Source organism: Salvelinus alpinus, chromosome 30 (genome assembly GCF_045679555.1).
Source record: "Salvelinus alpinus chromosome 30, SLU_Salpinus.1, whole genome shotgun sequence".
Taxonomy (NCBI): domain Eukaryota; kingdom Metazoa; phylum Chordata; class Actinopteri; order Salmoniformes; family Salmonidae; genus Salvelinus; species Salvelinus alpinus.
Genome location: NC_092115.1, coordinates 21,065,525 through 21,090,803, shown reverse-complemented (window position 1 = coordinate 21,090,803; position 25,279 = coordinate 21,065,525). Strand labels below are relative to the sequence as shown.

The window sequence follows — 25,279 nt, the reverse complement described above, 5'->3', positions numbered from 1 at the left end:
GCTAACGTGCCTTGATGAATGAATGCGGTAGTGTGGTAGGCTATTGTAGTAAGCTAATATAATGATATTGTGTTTTCGCTGTAAAACACTTTAAAAAATCGGAAATATTGGCTGGATTCACAAGATGTTTGTCTTTAATTTGCTGTACACCATCGATTTTTCAGAAATGTTTTATGATGAGTATTTAGGTATTTCACGTTGGTCTCTATAATTACTCTGGCTGCTTCGGTGCTATTTTTGACGGTAGCTGTGATGGTAGCTGCAATGTAAAACTGATTTATACCTCAAATATGCACATTTTTCGAACAAAACATAGATTTATTGTGTAACATGTTATAGGACTGTCATCTGATGAAGTTGTTTCTTGGTTAGTTTGGTTGGATCTTGGTTAGTTATGTTGGTTTTGTGCATGCTACCTGTGCTGTGAAAAATGTCTGTCCTTTTTTGTATTTGGTGGTGAGCTAACATAAATATACGTGGTGTTTTCGCTGTAAAACATTTTAAAAATCGGACATGTTGACTGGATTCACAAGATGTGTATCTTTCATTTGCTGTATTGGACTTGTTAATGTGTGAAAGTTAAATATTTCTCAAAAATATTTTTTTGAATTTCGCACTGCATTTTCAGTGGAATGTGGGAGGAGTTCCGCTAGCGGAACCCCGGAGCCAGACAGGTTAATCGAGGCATGTGCTTTCTCGACCTACACAGAAATATTTCCATAAAATCCCCTTGGACCGCTAGGTTTGATGGGTATTATGACACCTCCACTGCATCCAACAAGTAAGCTTAATTATTGACGAACCACGTTAATGACAGTATCGATTTAGGTTTTAAGTATCAAGGTGTCTCTTTCGGTTAGAAGCATTTGCTTTTTCAACTGCATTTATTATTTTGGATTTGTGTGCGTGCACATGAAACTGTTTTTACCAAGTAACATAAGGAGACACAAAATGTTACGTAGTTACACTGCATTTCTGAGATCGCTATATTTAAAAATAAAAAAACTCGTGACACAGCTAGATCCAGAATTCTTACATGGTTCAAGTTCAATGTCTAATTTAACTGATTAATGCTTAATATGACAACTTGTACTACCATAAATGCAAGAACAGAAAAGTAAATGTTTTATGTCATACGATTTTGGACAAACCGACCATGATAAAGGGTTAAATCAACTTGTGAATTTTATTGAATATAGCTATTACCCTCCTTATAACTTAATGAAATTACATTTTTTTTAAATGGCAGATTATCAATGACTTAACAGCTGTAACAAGATATCCAGTGTTGGAATTCCTCCGTTGTACCCTAGTTTATATATATTTTAAAAACACTTCCTCCTGGGCTTCGTTGCCATAGAAACGCTAGCTTCAAGACACAATTCTACTCAAACTGGTCATAGCTAATAGAGATCCAGCTTGTCAAATTTACATCAAAAGTTGATATTTTTTTGCATTTTAGCTAACCCTCACTCTTTTCTTAACCTTAACCTAATTCTCCTAACCTGCTGCCTTAGGACCGTTGTGACGGTCACTCTTTGTCTGTGATGGAATGTACAGGTGTTTACATACATGTACAGAATCATTCAAAAAGACACCCACAAGAATCTATATAATCCCCATAACTATGAATGAAACGGAATTAACACATACAAATATGATAATTTTTATACCAATCACAAACTTGTATTTTCCTGACAAGGCCAAATTACAAATAAATAAGGAACGAGACACTTGTGACAAGGCCAGTAACCCACACAAAAGGAGAATGATAGACCCCAAAAACTGGTCAATAAGAAAGAGGTATTACACCTGTACAACTGGTATATTTTCATAAGCTTTGATCATATTAACCCTTCCCCTCCCAATATATGTACAGTACAAGAAACAATAGGAGTAGTCAAATTCATCTGTACACCACACTGATGTACAAAAGGATGCCAAAGTAGTTTGGATGACGTCACTACTAGGACACGTTATGTGTATCCTCAGAGACAAACACTCGGACAAAGCACTTTGTATATTCCTATGAACCATGTAGGAATCTTCTGACCCGTGTAACAAGGCAACCCACCAATTGTAGGCTGGTATGGGATAGCAGAGCAGCGGACTGGATCGACTGGTTGGGAGTTGAATACAATGAAATGTCCAGAGAAAGAAATATCAGGAAATGTAAGAAGGGAACTAGCCTGCATCTGGGTTCCCCATTCGTAAACAGTAGCAGTATTTTAGACTACTCTCAAAACAGGGGAGTGTTTGAATGCTGATATATTCCAAGCGATATCAAACCTCTGAGAAGGGGACTTTCTTTAACTTTGTTCATCAAGTTCATACTAGCAGTGGATTTGTGAGTGTACCAGAGCTGTGTTCTCACAGATAACGAGAATAAATCATTCAAATTCACCAGACTAAACTGTCTTTAGACTTCACAATATTATTTGCCCCAAATTGTTGACAAATCAAGTGATGAAATGTTTAATTGGAACAGCTGAAGACTCGTTGGGACTAAGGATAACCACTAGTGTTATAGACCCTTGTAAAATAAAAATAAAAAACACCTACAATCCCAAATACAAGAAATGTAAGTCAATACATTTCAAAATGTACGGGCGTTGACAAAATATTGAATACCCAAGTTGTTCCTCTTCTAGGCTGTACATTGCACAAATCAAACACACTAATTCATTTGCAGACAACAGATACAATATGGCATATACATGACCCAAAGATATTTTATGTTTTTGATCTTCCTGAAATTAAATCCATAGAAAGGTCCTTTTGGGGAAGGATGTCTGGCATACCTTTGAAATGTGTATCCAAAATAACTTGACATACCTAATCAAAGTTGGGAAATGTTGGCCTTATCGATAAAACTGTAAATATATTCACGAGGAATCATGTAACCCAAATCACTTTCTGTTCACCTGCAGTACCTTTTCCTTCATTATTAGCTAAAAGTTTCCATCCAATTGGTGACAGATTTTCATGCAAATATTCTCAAATCTGCATAAAAAGATGTTGTACAGTTTCCCACTAGTGTGTCCATCAAATTGACTTGTTGTGGACAAAAGGCTGTGCGTGATGACATAGTGCACATAAAAAATACAAAAAATTCCATCGCATTTTAAACTGTACTGATGGTTTTGTCACAAAAAAAATGGTGTTATATGGTGAATGCGCACACTGGGCTTGGCACTTGCGCTCTAAACAACAGCTTGCAGATAAAGTGCGGGTATAGCCTACACATGAGATTATTAGGGACAAAAGAGTGAGATTATTTTTATTTGTCGAATGGCAGCCAGTCATCGATAATCAAGTCACAAGAATAAGATGCTCAATATTTATTGGAAAGGAGCATCAAGCTCATCACTGTGCACTTTCACCACCCTGTGAAGTTCATCATAACTTATTTCATCTGGCGCCTAATAAACTGCATGCTTTTCCGAGTCGTAGTGGGAGGACCACACAACATTGCACGACTAACTTTACTTTGACATGATGGTTATTATATCAATATTTGCGCATAAAGGCGTTTCCACCGCCATAATTCGTTTTAGACACAAAGTTCCCACACAAAGCTTATTTAGTTGTGTCAACATTTGGAAAGTTAACCGACAAATTTCCTGTTTCCATCAGGCCTGTCGTGACATTTTTTATCTGACATATACTTTACTCGCATAAGAAGCTCGGATGGAAACCTGATTAGTGTCTTTTTCTTTTACATTCACAACATTCACAACCAAAATATTAGTCTTCACTACAGAGTTCCCAATATAACTGGGTATCGTCATCGGCACAGTACATTCACAATCCAGAAAAATTGGTATTTAGTCATAATAGTGCCAATAAATTTAAGATGATTGAATTCAGATTACATTTCTGTTGGCACTAATATCACTCCATAGAGACTACACTACTACTTGTATAACAATGTTTACTGTCTGCCCATCTGTCTGTCTGGAAAGACAGGCCCGCACCCACACATTCATACACTGTGGAGGGGCTCTCTGCATTTTTCTATTAGATCATTTAGTTTTAGAATTTGTGTTTCGTATAAGTATTGCACATTTCAATCAATCATAGTAACAGAGCTGTAACATAGAAATAGGAGGATGTATTACTGTAATATCAGAAGGGTCCGATGGAGTAGACAGTGCTAGTGTATGACACACACAGTCTTCCAAACAGCTATCAAAGAGACAAACAACTACAGATCTGGACTACGATTCATTGGTTGATTCTCTTGGAGACATGCTTGAGTTACATTGGTCATCATCATTTTCAGGAGTAACATGGCAGGTTTGAGCCAATTTTACGTGGTTTTGTGGTTTACGGAGCCAGATAGTTTATGTGATATGGTTTATGGAGCTACAGACCTGGTTTAGCAGCATACAGTGTAGGTAGGTACCATTGTTTTACTGGAGAAAACATTGAAAGGTAATAGACTGACACAGGTCATGTGAGTGGGCATCCAGAACAAGGGGAACTTGGAACAAGCTCAGGGCAGTGAGTACACACACGAACAAACCCAAACATCAGCACACGCACAAACCACACACACTCCTAGCTGTACGTTTGGACATTATTATATATACACTACTGTTCAAAGGTTTGGGGTCACTTAGAAGGCCAGCATCCCGGAGTCGCCTCTTCACTGTTGACGTTGAGACTGGTGTTTTGCAGGTACTATTTCATGAAGCTGCCAGTTGAGGACTTGTGAGGCGTCTGTTTCTCAAACTAGACTTTCTAATGTACTTGTCCTCTTGCTCAGTTGTGCACCGTGGCCTCCCACTCCTCTTTCTATTCTGGTTAGGGCCAGTTTGCACTGTTCTGTGACGGGAGTAGTACACCGCGTTGTATGAGATCTTCAGTTTCTTGGCAATTTCTCAGAACAAAAATAGACTGACGAGTTTCAGAAGAAAGTTCTTTATCTCTGGCCATTTTGAGCCTGTAATCGAACCCACAAATGCTGATGCTCCAGATACTCAACTAGTCTAGTCTAAAGAAGGCCAATATTATTGCTTCTTTTAATCAGAACAACAGTTTTCAGCTGTGCTAACGTAATTGCATAAGGGTTTTCTAATGATCAATTAGCCTTTTAAAATGATGGATGAAACTTGGATTATCTAACAACGTGCCGCTAGAACACAGGAGTGATGGTTGCTGATAATGGGCCTCTGTACGCCTATGTAGATATTCCATTTTAAAAAATCTGCCGTGTCCAGCTACAATAGTCATTTACAACATTAACAATGACTACACTGGAAAATTATGTGGCTATATTTAAGCAACATCTCAAGACATCAGTCAGGAAGTTAAAGCTTGGTCGCAAATGGGTCTTCCAAATGGACAATGACCCCAAGCATACTTCCAAAGTTGTGGCAAAATGGCTTAACGACAACAAAGTCAAGGTATTGGAGTGGCCATCACAAAGCCCTGACCGCAAACCTCAATAGAACGTTTGTGGGCAGAACTGAAAAGCGTGTACGAGCAAGGAGGCCTACAAACCTGACTCAGTTACACCAGCTCTGTCAGGAGGAATGGGCCAACATTCACCCAACTTATTGTGGGAAGCTTGTGGAAGGCTACCCAAAACATTTGACCCAAAATAAACAATTTAAAAAAGGCAATGCTACCAAATACTAATTGAGTATGTAAACTTCTGACCCACTGGGAATGTGATGAAATAAATCAATCAATCAATCGTTCTCTCTACTATTATTCTGACATTTCACATTCTTAGGATCACCACTTTATTTTAACTGACCTAAGACAGGGAATTTTTACTAGGATTAAATGTCAGAAATTGTTAACTTAGTTCAAATGTATTTGGCTAAGGTGTATGTAAACTTCCGACTTCAACTGTATGCATGTATACACACACGCACACACTGGTTAAGTGATAGAAATGAAATGAATAAGAGCCTCAGTAGGATTGACAGCCCATGATGACAAGTTGCCCTTAGGCACAGATCAAGGATCAGCTTATCCTCTCCACAACCTAACCTCAACCATAGGGGAGACAAGAAAAACTTAGATCAGCTTTGGGGGCAACTTCATCCTACTTCCCTGTAGCCACCCTGGACACTTCACCATCATTACTAACCTGGTCCCAGATCAGTTCTTCTTGCTCTGGTTAACTCATGACATCCCAATAATAGTCAGAGGATCTTGGATCAGACTACATTATTTATAGAGTTGGGGAGAAGTGAACTACATGTAGTTTAACTAGTAATTTAACTGCATTTTGCAGTAGTTTAGTGGGGAACTAAATTCGAATGTAGGTAGTGTTTTCAGTAGTTCATCATTTTTTTGCCATGTAGTGGTGTAGCTAACTACTGGAACTAGGCTACATCATTTATTTATACATCATTTATAAGTAGAAAATAATTTCCATTCTTTTTCAGCATCAGATCTGCCTAATTATCCCTTGAAACAGTTTTTGTTTTTAATAGGCTAATTTACACATTCTGTTAACATCTGACTCCAGAGTGATCTGTCTTGCAATTTGTAGTCACTGACATTTCAGATTTAGATATGCTAACTTTTTACTAAGTAGTTTGGATGTAGTGAACTACTTCAGTTAAGTAGAATATAGTTTTCTTAAGGGTAGCTTTAGTGTATCATAACTTCTTCTAGTATGAAGTAATTGGTAACTTGGTCAACTATATTTTCAGAGTAGTTTCCCCAACACTGATTATTTATGACAAACAGGTTCTACGAGCCAACCCAGGCACATCAGCCCATAGCCAGCCACAGAGGAACAGAGCCAGAAGGAGATTACATCACTAACACACAGTAAAAGAGTGACAGGACTTCATCTAGTCAAATCACTAAACACGTACTCTTCCATAGAATAGAACCAATAAAGAAATAGAATAGAACCAGGAGAAAAAAACAATATAAATGAGAAACAAACCGTTCAGAAAAATATAAGAAAAGCAAATTAAGAACACGAGTTGCTTTAAAAAGAATCTTTCATGGCTTCGCAACACTGATTTCTCTCAGACACAAGATGTTCATTGAATGGGCTTCGGAAGCGAATGAAGACAAACCGTATACGTTAAATAACCGTAATGAAACATGAACAGAACAACAAATATCACTACACCCAAAAAAACATACACAAGAAAAGAGATCCCTGTATAGACTCAAACCTGAATATGGGACATTTAAACCGAAGGGCCTCCTTTTTCAGGGTCATATTCATTGGTGTTTACTGTTGCAAAACATTTTGCAACGGAAAACAAGTGTTTCTTATTGGACACGTTTAGGTAGTCGTTCCCTGTTTCAGGTAGTTTTCTTCCGTTTGGTGCCTAATGAACACGACTCAGGCCACAGTAACACAACAACAAACCAGTCTCCCATCAGGTGTCTGGACTACACACACATGCCAAAAGGGGGGAGGGGGGGGGCATGGACATAGTGCCGAAGCAGTCTATTGTACAAACTTGTCATTTCCTGTGCGTCCGCCGGGTCATGTCAACGATGCCACCGTCATCATAGCAACACAGACCCAGAAAAACCTTTGAAGAGAAGCAACGGATGTCGCTCCAACTGGCTTGGCCTCTCCGTCTTTGTTGGGGGTCTGGATTGACTGACAGTAATTTTCCAGAGTTATTTTCCGTTTGCTTGTAACTAGTCGGAAGGAAGTCAAGAGGTTGAAGTACAATGGGTCGTTCCTTCTCTCTCTGTGTGTGTGTGTGTGTTTAACTTGCCGCCGTACATCCTCTCCAGTCTCCATGTCATCTTGGTAGTGTTTTTTAGATTCCTTGCATATGTCTTTACCTGTGTGTGTCTTAGAGAGAGTGTGTGTGTTACTTGCCACCGTACATCCTTTCGATGTCATCCTGGTAATGTGATTTGAGCTCCTTGCGTTTGAGTTTGAATGCGTCCGTAACCAGGCCAGTCTCTGGGGTCCATGGCTCTGCACTAAGACGGATCTTCTTAGGGATCTCAAAGCGCTCAAGTTTGGCTGTGGGAAACAACACTGGACTTTAGAGACATCATGACCATGAAGATGGGTGAGGGTTAGGAGGAGAAACAATACTCTTGATACAACCAGAAACCCCTTTCCTCCCTCCATCAGTCTCCCCTTTCTCCATTTCCTCTTCCCTCCCTCCCCAGTCTTCCCTAACTAACGCTTACTTTCCTCCCTCCATCCCTTCCCACCCCTCTATCCTACCTGACAGTGCAGCCTCTGTGATGATGCGGAGGACGTCTCTTTCCATGTCAGGGTTGTTACAGATCTCCTCCCAGCTGCCCCGTAACCCTCTCTGCTCCGCCAGCACTGTCAGCTGCTTTTGATTGGGCACCACAAAGCCAATCACATATGACTGGTCACTAAGAGAGGAGAGAAGTAGCATTAGTTTTATTAAGCCAATACAGTAGATCTGTATTTCCTTTTTATATTATTAGAATAACAAGAATACTATGAGTTAATAAAGGTAGAGATTGAGAGAAAGATGAGTCAGAATAGGATAGAGCAGTGGTTCCCAACCTAGGGGTCGCCAAAGTGTCCTGGGGGAATAGCAGCGCCTCATTGATTTGAAGGGGGGGGGGGCTTCACTTTGAATGGGAATTACAATATTACAACATATTTGGTAAGGAAATAACATAAAATATGGGCAAGACTTGATTTCGAGGATTATTACCATGTAATAGCATACCCAACAATAGATATGTTAAACTACGTAGAATTACAGGAACCTGGTGGTGCATTTAACACATCTCATTGAAATAGGGGTCCATGGGGGGAAAAGGTTGGGAACCCCCAGGATATAGGATGGAGAGAAAATGGATGGACAGACAGGAGATGGAGACATGGTGATGGAAAGAGTTGACAAAGAGACAGATAATAAGGGGATAGCAAATAAGTCTGACAACTCAGCAGACTGGCAAACACAGTAAATTGAGAAATCACGTAACTAAACAAAAATAAATTATATAAAGAATGATAGTAAAAAGCTCTGGAGTACTTTAAATTAAATTCTAGGCAAAAAAGCAAACTCAGCTCCATCCTTCATTGAGGCAGATGGCTTGTTCATAAAACCTTTGATATTGCTAACCACATTAACTTTTTTGTTGACAAGATTAGCAAACTTAATTTGACAGGCAAACAACAAATGCTGAGCCTTCATATTCACGCATAATGGACCAAATAATGAATAGACTAGCACTGTATTTTTGAGTTCCAAAAAGAGGGTGTGGAAGAGGTGAAACAATTGTTGCTATCTATAAATAAGGACAAACCCCCTGGTACCAACAACCTGGGTGGTAAATTGCTGAGGTTGGTAGCGAAATACATTGTGACTCCTGTTTGCCACATCTTCAATTAAAACCTAGAAAACAGAGTGTGCGCCCAGACAAGGAAGGAGGCAAAGGTCGCCGCTACTCAAGAATAGCAGAGCTCCCTTTAATGGTTCAAACAGCCTGTTACAAGTGCTTAGTAAACTTTTGGAAAAATGTGTGTTTGATCAAATAGAATCTTATTTTACAGAAAACAAATTAACAACAGACTTTCAGCATGCTTATAGGGAAGGGCACTCAACAAGGTCGGCACTGTCAAAAATGACTGATGATTGGCTGAAAGAAATTAATAGTAAGAAGATTGTGGGAGCTGTTTTGTTAGACTTCAGTGCAGCTTTTGATGTCATTGATCATAACCTATGGCTGAAAAAACATAGGTGTTATGGATTTGCATCTTCTGCCTTAAAATGGATTGAGTTACTTATCTAATAGAACAGAGGGTTTTCGTTAATGTAAGCCTCGCTCATGCAAATTCAGTTGACTGTGGTGTACCGCAGGGCAGCCAGCTTGGACTATTATTGATTTCTGTTTTTACAAATGACATTCCACTGACTTTGAATAAAGCCTGTGTGTCTGTACCCTGATGTCTCAACAGTATACGCGTCGGCAGTAGTAGTAAAATAAATAACTGAGGCACTTAACATAGAGCTCCAGTCAGTTTTAGAAAGGGTAACTAGCAATAGGCTGGTGCTAAATATCTCAAAAACTAAAAGCTAGCTAACAATAAAACTACAAAAAAATAGATAAAAGAACACCTTACTGCACAAAGGGGACTGTGAAGAGAGACAGCCATTTTATATATATTGTATTGTCATTTGCACGGTACTATGTATTAGACCTAGATAGCGTGTCACTTTTCCCACATTTTGTTACATAACAGCCTTATTCTAAAATTGATTAAATACATTTTATTCCAGTTTCCATTGATCATCCTTGATGTTTCTACAACTTGATTAGAGTCCACCTGTGGTAAATTCAATTGATTGGACATGATTTGGAAAGGTACACATCTGTCTATATAAGGTCCCACAGTTGACAGTGCATGTAAGAGCAAAAACCAAGCCATGAGGTTTAAGGAATTGTCTGTAGAGCTCCGAGACAGGATTGTGTCGAGGCACAGATCTGGGGATGGGTACCAAAAAATGTCTGCAGCATTGAAGGTCCCCAAGAACAGAGGCCTCGCATCATTCTTAAAGTGGAAGAAGTTTGGAACCACCAAGACTCTTCCTAGAGCTGGCCGCCCAGCCAAACTGAGCAATCTGGGGAGAAGGGCCTTGGTCAGGGAGGTGACCAAGAACCCGATGGTCACTCTGACAGAGCTCCAGAGTTCCTCTGTGGAGATGGGAGAACCATCTCTGTGGCACTCCACCAATCAGGCCTTTATGGTAGAGTGACCAGACGGAAACCACGCCTCAGTAAAAGGAACATGACAGCCCGCTTGGCACCTAAAGTACTCCATGAGAAACAAGATTCTCTGGTCTGATGAAACCAAGATTGAACTCTTTGGCCTGAATGCCAAGCGTCATGTCTGGAGGAAACCTGGCACCATCCCTACGGTGAAAAAAAATATATATATAATTTTTTTTAAAGCATGGTGGTGGCAGCATCATGCTGTGGAGATGTTTTTCAGCAGCAGGGACTGGGAGACTAGTCAGGATCAAAGGAAAGATGAACAGAGCAAAGTACAGAGAGATCCTTAATGAAAAACAAATCCAGACCTTACAACAGGACAACGACCCTAAGCACACAGCCAAGACAATGCAGGAGTGGCTTCAGGACAAGTCTCTAAATGTCCTTGAGTGGCCCAGCCAGAGCCTGGACTTAAACCCGATCGAATATCTCGGGAAAGACCTAAAAATAGCTGTGCCGCGACACTCCCCATCCAACCTGATCGATCTTGAGAGGATCTGCAGAGAGGAATGAGAGAAACTCCACAAATACAGGTGTGCCAAGCTTGTAGCGTCATACCCAAGACTCGGGGCTGTAATCGCTGCCAAAGGTGCTTAAACAAAGTACAGAGTAAAGGGTATGAATACTTATCTAAATGTTATTTCAGTTATTTATTTTTAATACATTTCTTTAAATTTCTCAACCAGTTTTTGCTTTGTCATTATAGGGTATTGTGTGTAGATAGAGGGAAAAAAACAATGTAATCCATTTTAGAATAAGGCTGTAACGTTAAAAAAAAGGAAAGGGTCTGAATACTTTCCGAATGCACTGTAGGTACTGATATGCAGGCTGTGTGACACGTTTTAAATGGAAGTATTTCAGTCCTTGACTAATAATGTTTTGTACTATGTATTTTGTCATGTTTCATGTGGAGCCCAGGAAGAGTAGCTGATGCTTTGGCAGCAGCTAATGGGGATCCTAATAAATACCAAATCCTCTATGTACAGTATATATATGGACAGTGAAGCTAAAACTTTTAATTTGGTTCTGTACTCCAGCATTTTGGATTTGAGATCAAGTGTTTCATGTGAGGCAACAGTACAGAATGTCACCTTATATTTTAGGGCGTTTTAACACCTATCTGTTTGGAAATAAATGCACTTTATGTATCTAGTCCCCCCATTTGAAGGATTCAAGTATTTGGACAAATTCACTTGTAGTTTATTAAAGTAGTCAAAAGTTTAGTATTTGGTCCCAAATGCCGAGCACGCAACACATTTATGGGATGCATTTGCAGTTTGTTTTGTTTGCGTTTCAGATTATGTCATGCCCAATGCTAAATAATGTATGTAATCAATGATGATTATCCGTAATCATGGTAGCATCCACACTAATGTACAAGTGTTCAGAAACATTCTATTCTTATTTACAATAAAAGTGACTCCAAAATGGCTCAATACATTATTTACCATTCATTTGTATTGGGCACAAAATAATCCGAAACACAACCCAAACAAACTGAAAACGCATCCAACAAGTTTGCAGAGTCACAAGCTTGATGTAGTTATTGCCTGCAATGACAGTGGAAACAAATAGTCAACTTTTGACTACTTATAAGTGAATTTGTCTTAACACTTGACAGCTTCAAATTGGGGGACTAGATACATAGTGCTTTCATTTCTAAACAGTAAAACAGATATTTATGAAAATACCCTCAAATATAAGGTGACATTCTGTACTGTGTCCTCATGAGACATTTGATGTCAAATCCAAAATGCTGAGGTATAGCGAATTAAAAGTTTGTTTCACCGTCCATATAAATAGGTAGGGGAGTGTATATATAGAGTCTAGTCACACGGGTAGTATATACAGTAATATGTGCATTGTTACCTGTTTGCGTAAGCACAGATGTTGTCTACGAAAGGGCAGTTCTTCAGCATGGCCTCCACCTTCCCCAGAGACACATACTCCCCAGCCTGGAGCTTCACCAGGTCCTTCTTACGGTCTACACAAGAGGAACACACTGTTAGACACACACACACCACAATCCCCATTCCACTACTGATGAGATAACATGTTCTGCGCCTAAGCTAGGTGTCTAGTCTAGAATGTTCTCTTGGTCGCCTGGTTCGTCACCGATGATCTTGAGGCAGCCGTCAGGGTGGAGCTCCCCGATGTCTCCCGTACAGAACCAGCGCTGGCCGTCGCTGTCCACGAAGAAGTCCTCGCGGTTCTTCACCTCGTTCTTGTAGTAACCCATGGTCACATTGGGCCCGCCGATCACAATCTCACCTCTTGGGTTGGGCTTGTCTGTGCTGTAGTAACCACCTGGGGAAGAGAAGGAGAAGAAGATGAGGGCTATCTTCAGCGCCACCCCTTCCAATTCACCCAAGCCCCCAACCCCACTAACCTCCAACCTCCCGGCCCAACCCACCGAAATCCACCCTCCAGTCTCACCTGTACTCTTCCCAGCCCTCCCCTACGATCACCCATTCTACAGTCCCAATGCCATGTACTCACCCTCTTCCCAGTCCTTGAGGGTGATCTCAGAGCAGACCAGAGGAGCTCCGACCCGGCCTGTGCTGTAGTCCCACACTGACACAGAGAGAGTGAAAAAATAAGTGTGAGAACATAGCATAGCACTAGTGTGTACAATCACTTGGCTTTCTCTCTATCATGCCCCATCCCGCTCTCCCAGGCAGCGGGAGTCTACATACTACCCTCTCCTTCATCCTCCCTCCCTTCTTAGACCTCCTCCATCTACCTTCCCTCTAACCCTCCAGCTACCCTCCCTCTTACTTTCACTGATGGTGCCAGCTCCGCAGGTCTCAGTGAGGCCGTAGCCCTGGCCCACGGGACAGCAGAGGCAGATGTTCATGAAGCGCTGGGTGGCGGCAGAAAGGGGCGCTCCGCCCGACAACAGCACCCGCATGTGACCTCCTAACAACGAGCGCACCTTCCTAAACACCAGACTGGAGAGCGAGAGCGGTGGGGGGGGGGAGAGAAAATAATAAGACTGAAAAGAGGATATGACAGTGAGTCAGAGGATACAGAGCCTTCAGAAAGTATTCACACCCCAGACTTTTTCCACATTTTGTTGTGTAACAGCCTCAATTAAAAACTAATTCCATTGAGATTTTTTTTGTCACTGGTCTACACACACACAATACCCTATAATGTCAAAGTGGAATTATGTTCTTTGAATTTTTTACAAATTCATAAAAAATGAAAAGCTGAATTTTCTTGAGTCGATAAGTATTCAACCCCTTTGTTATGACGACCCTAAATAAGTTCAGGAGTAGAAATGTGCTTAAGTCACATAATAAATTGCATGAACTGTGTGCAATAAGTGTTTAACATTATTTTTTGAATGACTACCTCATCTCTGTACCCAACACATACAGATAATAGTAAGGTTCTTTAGTCGAGCAGTGAATTTCAAACACAGATTCTACCACAAAGGCCAGAGGTTTTCCAATGCCTCGCAAAGAAAGGCACCTATTGGTAGATGGGCTTCTTTTTTTTTTTAAAGCAGACATTGAATATCCCTTTGAGCATAATTAAGTTATTAATTACACTTTGGATGGTGTATCAATACACCCAGTCACTACAAAGATACAGGCGTCCTTCCTAACTCAGTTGCCGGAGAGGAAGAAAACCGCTCAGGGATTTATTTCACCATGAGGCCAATGGTGACTTTAAAACAGTTACAGAGTTTAATGGCTGTGATAGGAGAAAACTGAGGATGGATCAACAACATTGTAGTTACTCCACAATACTAACCTAAATGACAGTGAAAAGAAGGAAGCCTGTCCAGAATACAAATGTTCTTGAGTGGCCGAGTTACAGTTTTGACTTAAATCTACTTAAAAATCTATGGCAAGACCTGAAAATGGCTGTTTAGCAATGACCAACAACCAATTTGACATAGCTTGAAGAATTTTGAAAATAATAAATGGGCAAATGTAAAATAAAGGTTAAATAAAAAATAAAAATAAAGAAAGTGTGGAAAGCTCTTAAGAGACACACCCAGAAAGACAGCTGTAATCGCTGCCAAAGGTGCTTCTACAAAGTATTAACTGAAAGGTGTGAATACTTACGTGAATTAGATATTTCTGTATATGCAACAAATTCTAAAAACATGTTTTCACTTTGTCATTATGGGGTATTGTGTGTAGATGGTTGAGAAAACATTTTCTTAATCCATTTTGAATTGGAATAAGTCAAGGGGTGTGTATACTTTCTAACTATAACACTAACTATAACACCAAGGCAAACAACAAGTCATTCACCACACAGTAAAAATGTGTGTGAACCTTATGGTTTCTTTTTAATGCAAGAACCCCCCCACAGCAACGCCCCAAGCTACATCGAGAGTATTGGTTTGTTTGTTGTGCGCACCACTGAGCAAGTGAAAGGGGAAAAAGTGGAATTATAGTCTATCAATCATTACTCATTGTGTGTGTGCGTGCACATGCATTTGTTTGCTGTGCAACAGGTGTGTGTTACCTGTCACAGAGCGGGGTCCTGTAGCCCTTGGTCATCTGTTCCATCTTATAGTTGTAGGCCAACACAAACAGGGTTCTCTGCACACTGCTCATCTCCTCCACCTTGGTCATCACATTCTTATAGATGCGATCCATGATTTCCTATAAGAGGAGACAGAGGGACAGAGAAGGAAAGGAGAAATACCACTTCAATTAAAGGGGCCATGCCAAAACGTTCTGTGTATCTTACTCAGGTCATAGAATTTGCACTGGTGTTTCATTTAACTGAATATTAACCGTTTATATATTTTATGCTAGCTTTGGAGACAAGGACATGTAAAAGAGGTCTGATTGGGTGCTTACCGGTACAGCAGCCATGAGTGTAGGCTTCAGAACACTGGTGTCTCCTTTACTGCCCTTCTTAATCTTTGTCGACTGGGATGGAGAGAAAAGAGACAGAGGAAAGAGAGAGTGGATCAGTGAGAGGACAGAGAACAGGAGGAGAGCTTAGAAGAGATCTGGTGGTGGTGCTTGGCATGCGTGGGATTGTTTCTTGGCTTGTGTGTGCTTGGCGTGTGTGTGTGTGTACCTGGTCTGCTAGCGTCTGTGGGGAGGAGTATCCGATGCGGCAGCCGTGAGAGATACACACCATCTCTGCACTGAGCTCCAGAACATGAGCCAGCGGTAGGTACCCAATGTAGGTGTCTGTCTCACTGCACGAATGGAAACAAAACCATTTTATTCAACAGCCAAACATACAGACACACAACATACTACAGAGGGAAGGAGATGCTGAGGAGGTGAGAGACAAGAGGAGAAAGAGAGAGAGAGGTTGACATACTATAGGGGAAAAGGTGGCAAAGAGAGAAAGAGAGAATAATGAAAAGAGAAAAAGAGAGACGGTGATCAGGGCATATGAGGGGAAAGAGGCATTGAGAGAGAGAGAAAAAAAGGAGATAGAATCTAGAAGACACCCTAGGGCTCTGTACGTACTCCAGGTCTGGGATGCGCTCTGCCATACCCGTGATGCCCGCGATGATGTTGCTATGGGAGATCATCACACCCTTGGGGATGCCGGTGGAGCCGCTGGTGTACATGATGACAGCGATGTCAGAGGGCAGAGGCTGCCGGGGTGCCACCGCCACTACACACAGCCACATAGAGGGAGAGGGGAGCAGCAGGGAGGTTAGAGGTCACACAGACCAAGAGCTTCGGGTCAGAACAATGCACAATGCGGGAGCATCGGAGTACGGATATCTTTCTGTCAAGAGGGCACGCACAGGGCTAATACAATCTGATAGGCTATGACAGAGAGGGTACATATCGCCATATGGGTACAGAGTCACTAAGAACACAGGGCAGAAGTACTGTACCGTGTCAGACATCACATAGACCCCAACATACAACCTACCCACCCACACTCTCCCTCCTTACTGTTGTCGGGTCTAGAGCCCAGCTCCTGCACCGCGACCAAGTTGTGGACCATGATGCCGCGGGGGAAGCCAGGCCAGCTGGTTGGCTTACTGTCCACCACGATAATGTGCTGCAGCCGAGGCACCTCTAACAGGATGGCCTGGGAGGAGAGGGGAGGAGGAAAGGAGAGAGTAAGTAGCTATTGACTGACAGTCAAATGCGTGTTTGAGATCGACTACATTGCAGTTGGACAGACACACACACACACAGCTTTAAGTACTGTTAACACGTCAGGCATTGTAAATACGTGTGACTATAGGAAAGAAAAGAACTGGCTCTATGGATACAAAGAAATGTTAAACTTGTCCAACAATGTTATGAAATTCTGTAACCATCTGTACTACACACACACACACACCTCTTGCATATGCAGCCTACATTTGAAGCATCTCTGAGTATCCTATTCCTTTTCAGTTCTTCCTGTGCCAAATGTGTGCATAGCCTAGTCAGGGGACAAGTTATCAGCATATGACCAGCTAGCTAAACAAATCAAAAAAAGAGCGGCTCACGAGTAGTTTAAAACGGCCCGCGACACACGCACGAATCCGAAGAAAAAACATCGGTCCGGTAATATTGGGCATAACTTACATGATTGTGGCTAGAGGCACACGATCTTCAGCTCTTAAAATGGTCCGTGCGGAAACACGTACGCAATTAACAGCATCCCAAAACATTCAGCTGATAAACATGTCACGTTAACTTTAACAGCCCTAGTTCCAATGCATATTTATGGGTGAAACGTATTCATAATGTGGGCATATTTTCACTATAAACATAAAGCTGGTGTGTGTACCATCTAGTTTGACATAACAGGACATGGGGTAACACCATTTAAAATGTGGGCATATTTCAATATCTGGCTAGTTTGTACTGTCTCATATGGCATTGCAGGAAGTGATCAGGACAAGGTGAGCAGAGCCTACCTTGAGACGGCTGTGTAGCAGGTCTTTGCTGGTGATGATGTGGGTGATCTCTGTTTCGTTGAGACCGTGGGCGATGGCCGCTCCGCCCAGAGTAGAGTACAACGTCACCACTGGTAGAATAACACACTGGGTTAGAGATTCATCCTACGAAAGAAGGTGTGTGAGTGTGTTTCTGTGCTGTGTGTGTTTCTGTGCTGCTATAATGTGTGTTACGGTCTGTCACATAACCACTCACATGGGAAGTTGTATATGAAGCAGGCCTGTGCTGCTATCATCCACTCAGCCCTGGTCTCACAGAAAATGGCGATGTTACACTGAGGCCTCTGGCCCAGCGCAGCCAGACCACTGCCAAAACACACTGCTGCCTGGTAGGTCTCCTCGTACGACATCCACTGATACTCCCCTAGGATAACCTTCACAAATAACACATACTAGTAGTGCACTACTAAACAGTCACACACCGACAGCACTATTATCCCAGAATTAACTATAAAAACCAGAGTCATACACAACCTCTGCAGCCTTCAAACGTGGTCAGACAGTGCCATCTAATGCTCTCCTAGTACTACTGCAACAGTAGTGAGGAGGCTTTCTCATGCACAACTTAAAACACAACATATCACACATTACATCCAGAAAGCTATTCAAATCCACTTTTCCCCTCTCTTCCTCACCTTCTTGAAGACCTTCCCGTTGGGTTGGAGCTCGTCCTCCTCGTTCAGCACCTCTCTGGTGCCCAGGCAGTCCCTCTCTGGAAACCTGGTCGCCCCGTGCACCATCACCTTGTCCAGGGTGTCCACCCCCAGGTGCAAGGACCACACCAGCTTCTGATGGATACCGCCCGCCCGGTTGGTCGCCCGGTAAGGGCCTGCTGGACGCCCGCTCACTGACCGCGCCTTGACCCGCCGTGCCCGGTCTAGGTTGGTGCCGGCACCCGAGAGGAAGTACCATGGCAGGAAGGTAATGAAAGAGCAGACCCAGACCACTGAGCGGAAGACTTGCAGCAGCAGCGGGTTCATGTCCTCTTTCAGTTTCATCTTGCAGGTAAGGGTTCAAGGGTCAGGGGGTGGTGTCAGTTGAGGTGGGCAGGAAGGGTGAGGGACACACCCAGATACTTCTTTTGGAGAATGGTTGTGTTCTTTGTCATGCACTGGTGGTCCCTTTGGTGGATCTGCTTGATGGACTAACAGACGCTGCTCGGTAGAAGAGTCAGGTTACCTGTAGGGAGAGAACAGACAACACACGTCAGAGATGAAGACAGGCGGTGGAGCGGGAGGGATAGACAGATCAAATGTTTTATTTTTAAATGAGACTCAAACAAAACATTAGTAACGTACCAATACTGGTAATCATGCTAGGCAAGCAGGTATCAGAAAACACCTAATCAACGGTGAACCTACAAAACAACCAATCAACAATACGGCATGCAGACAAAGCTCTACCAAACTGTATTGTTGGGTTGTGTATCTTGCACCATCCTGTGTTTGGGTCTGTATCCTATCTGCACCAGCCAGCTGCAGGGACAGGGTGAAGATTGGCAGGAAAATGTGATAAATCAATGTCTGGGGAGGAGGCACATCCCTATCCTCTCCTCAGCCTCTTCCTTGGTCAGCAGCACTATTCCTGTTCACTTCCTCTCTCGCTCTCTCTGGCACAAGGACACAAAAGCCAGGGGTGGGTGGGTCATTCATTTGGCACCAAATGGAAGAAACGGGGAGGGACTACCTAAACCTGTCCAATAAGAAATACAAATGTTTGTTTTCCGTTGCAAAATGTTTTACTACGATGTTCCCTAACAAATACGACCCGGGGTTGGGCTTGGTGGGTCTCCGTTACACAAAGCATCACTGTGGTTGAAATAACAAACTGTTTACAAAGGATATTCAGCCACTGCTAGTAAACAAATAAGTGGTCTATTGCAGTGGAATAACAAACAAAAAACTTTAGGCCTACCCATGTCCATCCACACCTCTCTAAACCTTATCAGCAAATATTGCCTACTGTACCCTGGGCCTAACATCAGAACGACACTTCTTCAAATATTAACGATGTGAATATCCCCATTCCCCAATAGGCTACATGTCAGTCCAGTCCATTATTTAAAGATTGAATCCGCATTTGGGGAAAACATTTCTATTTGGTATTAAACAGATTGGCAAACTGTGCTACCAACCTTCTTTGTAATAATAACAACATTTTCTACTACTACTACTAGGCTACTATTACTAGATAAGACTCTAGTGCATGGGGCTATGCTATTGTTAATGGTTTGTAGAATCTCGTACTTATCTTTACGGTATTACTACCATCACAAATGCTTCATTGAAGAGATAACAGATTATACCCAAGATAACAGATTATATCCATACAGCTGTGATTCAACCACCTGTGGTTGTTTTGATCACATTTTAGTATCTCTTTCTGCAATTGTCAAACCCTTTGCCTTATCTCAGTGTTCATGCTTCAAAACTAGGATTGGGTTCCATAACACATTGAGAGCATTGCTACTATACTTGAGCTAGATTTCTTCCCAAGAGATTTTGTTCCATAAAAAGTAATTAACCTCAAAGGAGACTATAGGCCTAGTTGTGCATGTAGAGAAGTAGAATAACCCTGTTACACACACTTCCCTTAATAAGTAGGTATTCGTCCACGTTGTGTGGGATGCTAGGCTGAGGCTAAACTAACCCATGACCTTTCAGAAGAGAACTCTGTCTGTACCCTGGTCAATGATCATGCATTCTTGACTCTTAAACCAGCAGCCTATGATGTTGAAGCACACATCACCAAGTCAGAATACTATAAGATAGTCAAGCTACTGATGCAAAGTACCACAGCCCTTCGTCAAATTTCTGTTGATTCATTCACCAGAAATTCAAGGCTTTGTCACCCGAGACCAGATATACAGGTCCAGCCTCTATAGTAGAGCAGCCTCTATAGTAGAGAGGCTAGAGCAATTACATGGCAATGGAGTGACACTGTGATTCAGATTTCTCACTTTAAAAATGTATGTCAAGCAAAAACCGCTGATTGCAAAGTTCAACAAACACTACAACTCTGCACATGGACAACTTTTAACAATTTCCACAGAAATGTGTACAAAAACACATTTACTTGAAGACCAGTGCAGATGCAAAGTTTGATAACAGAATCACAGCACAAACAGCCATTCTGTTACCAAACCTTGCATCTGCACCGTGTTCAAGTAAATGTGTTTTTTGTTACATTTTTTGGAAATTTGCAATCATTGGTTTTTACTTGACATACAGTGCATTTGGAAAGTATTCAGGCCCCTTGACTTTTTCCAGATTTTGTTACATCACAGCCTTAATCTAAAATGGATTAAATTAACTTTTTCCACATCAATCTACACACAATACCCCATAATGACAAAGCAAAAACAGGTTTTTAATATAAAATATAAAAACAGAAATAACTTAATTATATATAAGTATTCAGACCCTTTGCTATGAGACTCAAAATTGAGCTCAAGTGCATCCTGTTTCCAATGATCATCCTTGAGATGTTTCTACAATTTTGTTGGGAGTCCACCTGTTGTAAATTCACTTGATTGGACATGATTTGGAAAGGCACATGCATGTCTACATCAGATCCCACAGTTGACAGTGCATGTCAGAGCAAAAACCAAGCCATGAGATCTAAGGAATTGTCCGTAGTGCTCCAAGACAGGATTGTGTCTAGACACAGATCTGGGGAAGAATGGTCAAAAAAATATGCAGCACTGAATGTCCCCAAGAACACAGTGGCCTCCATTATTCTTAAATTGAAGAAGGTTGGAACCACCAAGACTCTTCCTAGAGCTGGCCGCCCAGCCAAACTGAGCAATCGGGGGAGAAGGGCCTTGGTCAGGGAGGTGACCAAGAACAAAATGGTCACCGACAGAGCTCCTCTGTGGAGATGGGAGAACCTTCCAGAAGAACAACCATCTCTGCAGCACTCCACCAATCAGGCCTTTATGGTAGAGTGGCCAGACGGAAGCCACTCCTCAGTAAAAGGCACGTGACAGCCAGCTTGGAGTTTGCCAAAAGCCACCTAAAGACTCTCAGACCATGAGAAACAAGATTCTCTGGTCTGATGAAACCCAGATTCAACCCACTGGCCTGAATGCCAAGCTTCATGTCTGGAGGAAACCTCACACCATCCCTACGGTGTAGCATGGTGGTGGCAGCATCATGCTGTGGGGATGTTTTTCAGCCGCTCCAGAGCACTCAGGACCTCAGACTGGGGCGAAGGTTCACCTTCCAACAGGACAACGACCCTAAGCACACAGCCAAGACAATGCAGGAGTGGCTTCAGGACAAGTCTCTAAATGTCCTTGAGTGGCCCAGCCAGAACCTGTACTTAAACCCGATCGAATATCTCGGGAAAGACCTAAAAATAGCTGTGCCGCGACACTCCCCATCCAACCTGATCGATCTTGAGAGGATCTGCAGAGAGGAATGAGAGAAGCTCCACAAATACAGGTGTGCCAAGCTTGTAGTGTCATACCCAAGATTCGGGGCTGTAATCGCTGCCAAAGGTGCTTCAACAAAGTACTGAGTAAAGGGTCTGAATACTTGTGTAAATGTATTATTTCAGATATTTATTTTTAATACATTTTCAAAAATGTCTAAACCTGTTTTTGCTTTGTCATAATGGGGTATTGTGTGTAGATTTTTTTCTCCCTCATCAATGTAATCAATTTTAGAATAAGGCTGTAACATAAAATGTAGAAAAGTCAAGAGGTCTGAATACTTTCCGAATGCACTATACATTTTAAAGTGAAAAAAAAAAGAGTCTCAGTGTCACTCTATTACTGTGGAATTGCCTGCTAATAACTGCCTAAGGACATACCTCAGAAGACCAACCAGTCAATTTTCAATTTCAATTTTATTTTATATAGCCCTTCGTACATCAGCTAATATCTCGAAGTGCTGTACAGACAAGTTTTTAGGCTACTCTGTGTCTCCATGTACATGAGTCATGACACAGTAATAATGGCTGGCAGACCATGTGGCTTAACGGGATGCAAACTGAAATTCAGGCCTAACAGCACAGAAATATCTAGTTAGGCCTACTCCTGTAAATGTAAACAAATGAGTCATTGTTTTTCGTTATGGTTAGGGAAAGCCTAGGTCAAGTCTGGTTCTGCTCTCAAAAACAGAACTCTCAATCACCCAGAAGGCATGCTCTGCTGTGTAAACTGTCTACCGTCACTCGACCAGAAAGTAAAGACAACATTCCTTGAGACTTTGAGAGATAGTGTCTGTTGTTAATTAAAAACAAAAAAAGGTCAGATAATCTGGAGCAATCCACCACTGTCCACCAGCGTCATCATAAACACAGTTTGCACAACAGTTAACAATATGTGAACTATGGCTCATGTGGTGCCATAGCATTAGTTGCTGGCATACTGGCATAGGTTAATCAAATCAAAGTACCTGACCATCCTAAATCCTGAACTGGGTCTCACAGTCAGACCATAGCCATCTGTTATGCTACCGGTATGTTAGCTAACGTTAGTTGGATAAAACACAAAAAAACATATAGCCTACGTTAGTTAACTAACAAACAACCCTAATAAAATGCAATCAAACGTGACATAAATGGGTAGATCAATACACTCAAAATGCCATGAAGATTTCCTTTTGTTACAACCACCGTCTATGCTAGTTAGTTACATAGCAGCTTACTTTAACGCTGCCAGACAGGTGGAGGGACGCAAGACAGCGCCTATCAAATGCTATCGACGTTAGCATCACCATCATCAGCCCGGCATTACAGGTGTACTGTGGATTAGAAAGACACACGGCTAGCTAACTAATACCAACAACAAAAAACGTTTCGACCAAAGCCAGATGGCATTAGTCTCATTTCAATTACAAAGAATAACATTTGATTATCTGTCGAGAGATAGGTAGCAAGCTACGAAACAGCATTACTAGCCAGCTAACGTTAGCTAGCTAACATTGCAGCACATCTGCAAGAATCGAGAGCACAGACAATGCAATCTCACCTCTTTCTCGCCCGCTATTCTCGCGGCTCTTGAAATAATTTCGTCAATACACCAAAATCATTTGCTGGCTTTTGTCATCATGTCAAACATAAAAGCTATGGTGCCAATGTATACATCAAACTAAGAGATTTTAGTGGAAATCTGCGGGCATCTATGGCCCTTGTTATCAGCCCGGAAGTGATGGGGAAAAAGTTATCAAGACAGAGGCAGTTCTCCTGTCTGCGATTGGACCGCTGAAAGTGGCGCGTGATTAGGGCAGCAGTGATGTCAACGGGGTTACTGGCGTTCAGAGAGGAGGCCCTGCCGAATGTGCCGATAGTGATGATGATGTACCACTTCACGACTTTACGAGGGTCAGCACGCCAGAGCAAGGCCAGTGCAATGATCTGATGATCTATAAATGCCAATTTATGCTTGATCTGAAAATGTGGGCCAGAGGCTCCATATGGAGGGTGTGACATAATTGTGGAGCCTCCAGAGGCTTGCAGAGGCCCAAATCGAGCTCCATACCACATTGCCATGAGTCACAAATTTTGCAACAATGTGGAGGGCTCCATATAGCTCCACATTAACATGATTGGTTGAAGGTAGGTGGAGGTGAGAGGTCCTGTATAAACACAAACTCACTTCCAAGACAACTTCCTTCACAACAGTTCTGCTCTGCAAAGCACAAGTATGAATGCTGAGGCCACACCACAGCAAATGCTGTACAGTCACTGCAGATGTCTGATTGACCATGCAGAGTAATTTACTGTGATACAGCCTCTGCAGAAGTTAGGGCATTCCTACTTCTTGCGCTTCATGGAGCAGAGCAGAGCTGTTGTGAAGCAAGTTGTCAAGGAAGTGTTGTCACAACCTGTTATGGAACCTCCAAACCAAGCATAAATTGGCTTTTACAATGTGGAAGGCTCCATATAGCTCCGCATTGACATGATTGGTTGACGGTAGTTGGGGGCGGTACATCCTGTATAAACACAAACTTACTTCCTTGACAACTTCCTTGACAACAAACATGGAGAACTTTGATCGAAAGTCTGTAGACAAAGACAGTACAGTATGAAGATAAAACTGCTTCTCCAATATAAATCCCCGATTACACTTGTAGGAGATGTAATGTCGACATTGGCTAACTAAGCTTATGTGTAGAAATACATCATCGGGTCTAAAGGTCATCTTGCGCCCTACTGTGCATATCCAGGCCGTCATGTCAAAGGCACTCCTTTGATATAAAATTGTTTTTGACGAAAATGAAAACGTGTCAGTTTGTCACTTTCACAAGGTTGGAGTAATAACATGTTCAACTACTTAAGACATTGGCTCGAATTTAGGTTGTGCCTTTAGATTTTGAGAAAATGTAGAACTAAGGAATACTTTTTTACTTCTCTCATTGACTTCTCAAACCCTAAACCCTGGCTTGGTCTATTTGGTCTCTTTCACAAGCGTTCCTGGAAGTCTCACGATGTTGCACCTCTGGGTTTAGAAACTCTGTGCTATAGACCCCATTTCATTACATCACACATGGATGCAGGTGACTTTTGGCTGCAGTAAAAGGCTTTGCATGGTCGATCTGATGTCTGCAGTGGCTGTACAGCGTTTACTGTGATGTGGCCTTTGCGAAAGTCAGAGTATTCATACTTCTTGCGCTTCGGGAAGCTGCCATACGCATCCAATAAATTGGTCTG

At 42.0% G+C, this 25,279-nt stretch overlaps 1 protein-coding gene across 8 annotated transcripts; it reads right to left on the bottom strand.

The window, feature by feature from the left end:
* Positions 1-1,162: 1,162 nt before the first annotated feature.
* LOC139560420 (fatty acid CoA ligase Acsl3-like) lies at positions 1,163-23,782 on the bottom strand. 8 transcript variants are annotated; one of them, XM_071377165.1, is made up of 17 exons: positions 23,598-23,782; positions 23,275-23,370; positions 18,919-19,229; positions 18,256-18,799; positions 17,817-17,994; positions 17,582-17,691; positions 16,620-16,758; positions 16,179-16,329; positions 15,775-15,898; positions 15,549-15,620; positions 15,208-15,347; positions 13,498-13,670; positions 13,219-13,293; positions 12,835-13,026; positions 12,589-12,703; positions 8,186-8,343; positions 1,163-7,975 (listed from the first exon to the last, which is right to left on the bottom strand). In XM_071377165.1, the coding sequence occupies exons 4-17, from the start codon at positions 18,616-18,618 to the stop codon at positions 7,818-7,820; spliced, it is 2,148 nt and encodes a 715-aa protein (XP_071233266.1). In that variant the 5' UTR covers positions 18,619-18,799; positions 18,919-19,229; positions 23,275-23,370; positions 23,598-23,782; the 3' UTR covers positions 1,163-7,817. The 8 variants fall into 8 exon arrangements, with proteins under 8 accessions (XP_071233266.1, XP_071233267.1, XP_071233268.1 ...); XM_071377166.1 differs by having other exon boundaries at positions 19,024-19,229; XM_071377167.1 differs by having other exon boundaries at positions 19,029-19,229.
* Between the last annotated feature and the right edge of the window lie 1,497 nt (positions 23,783-25,279).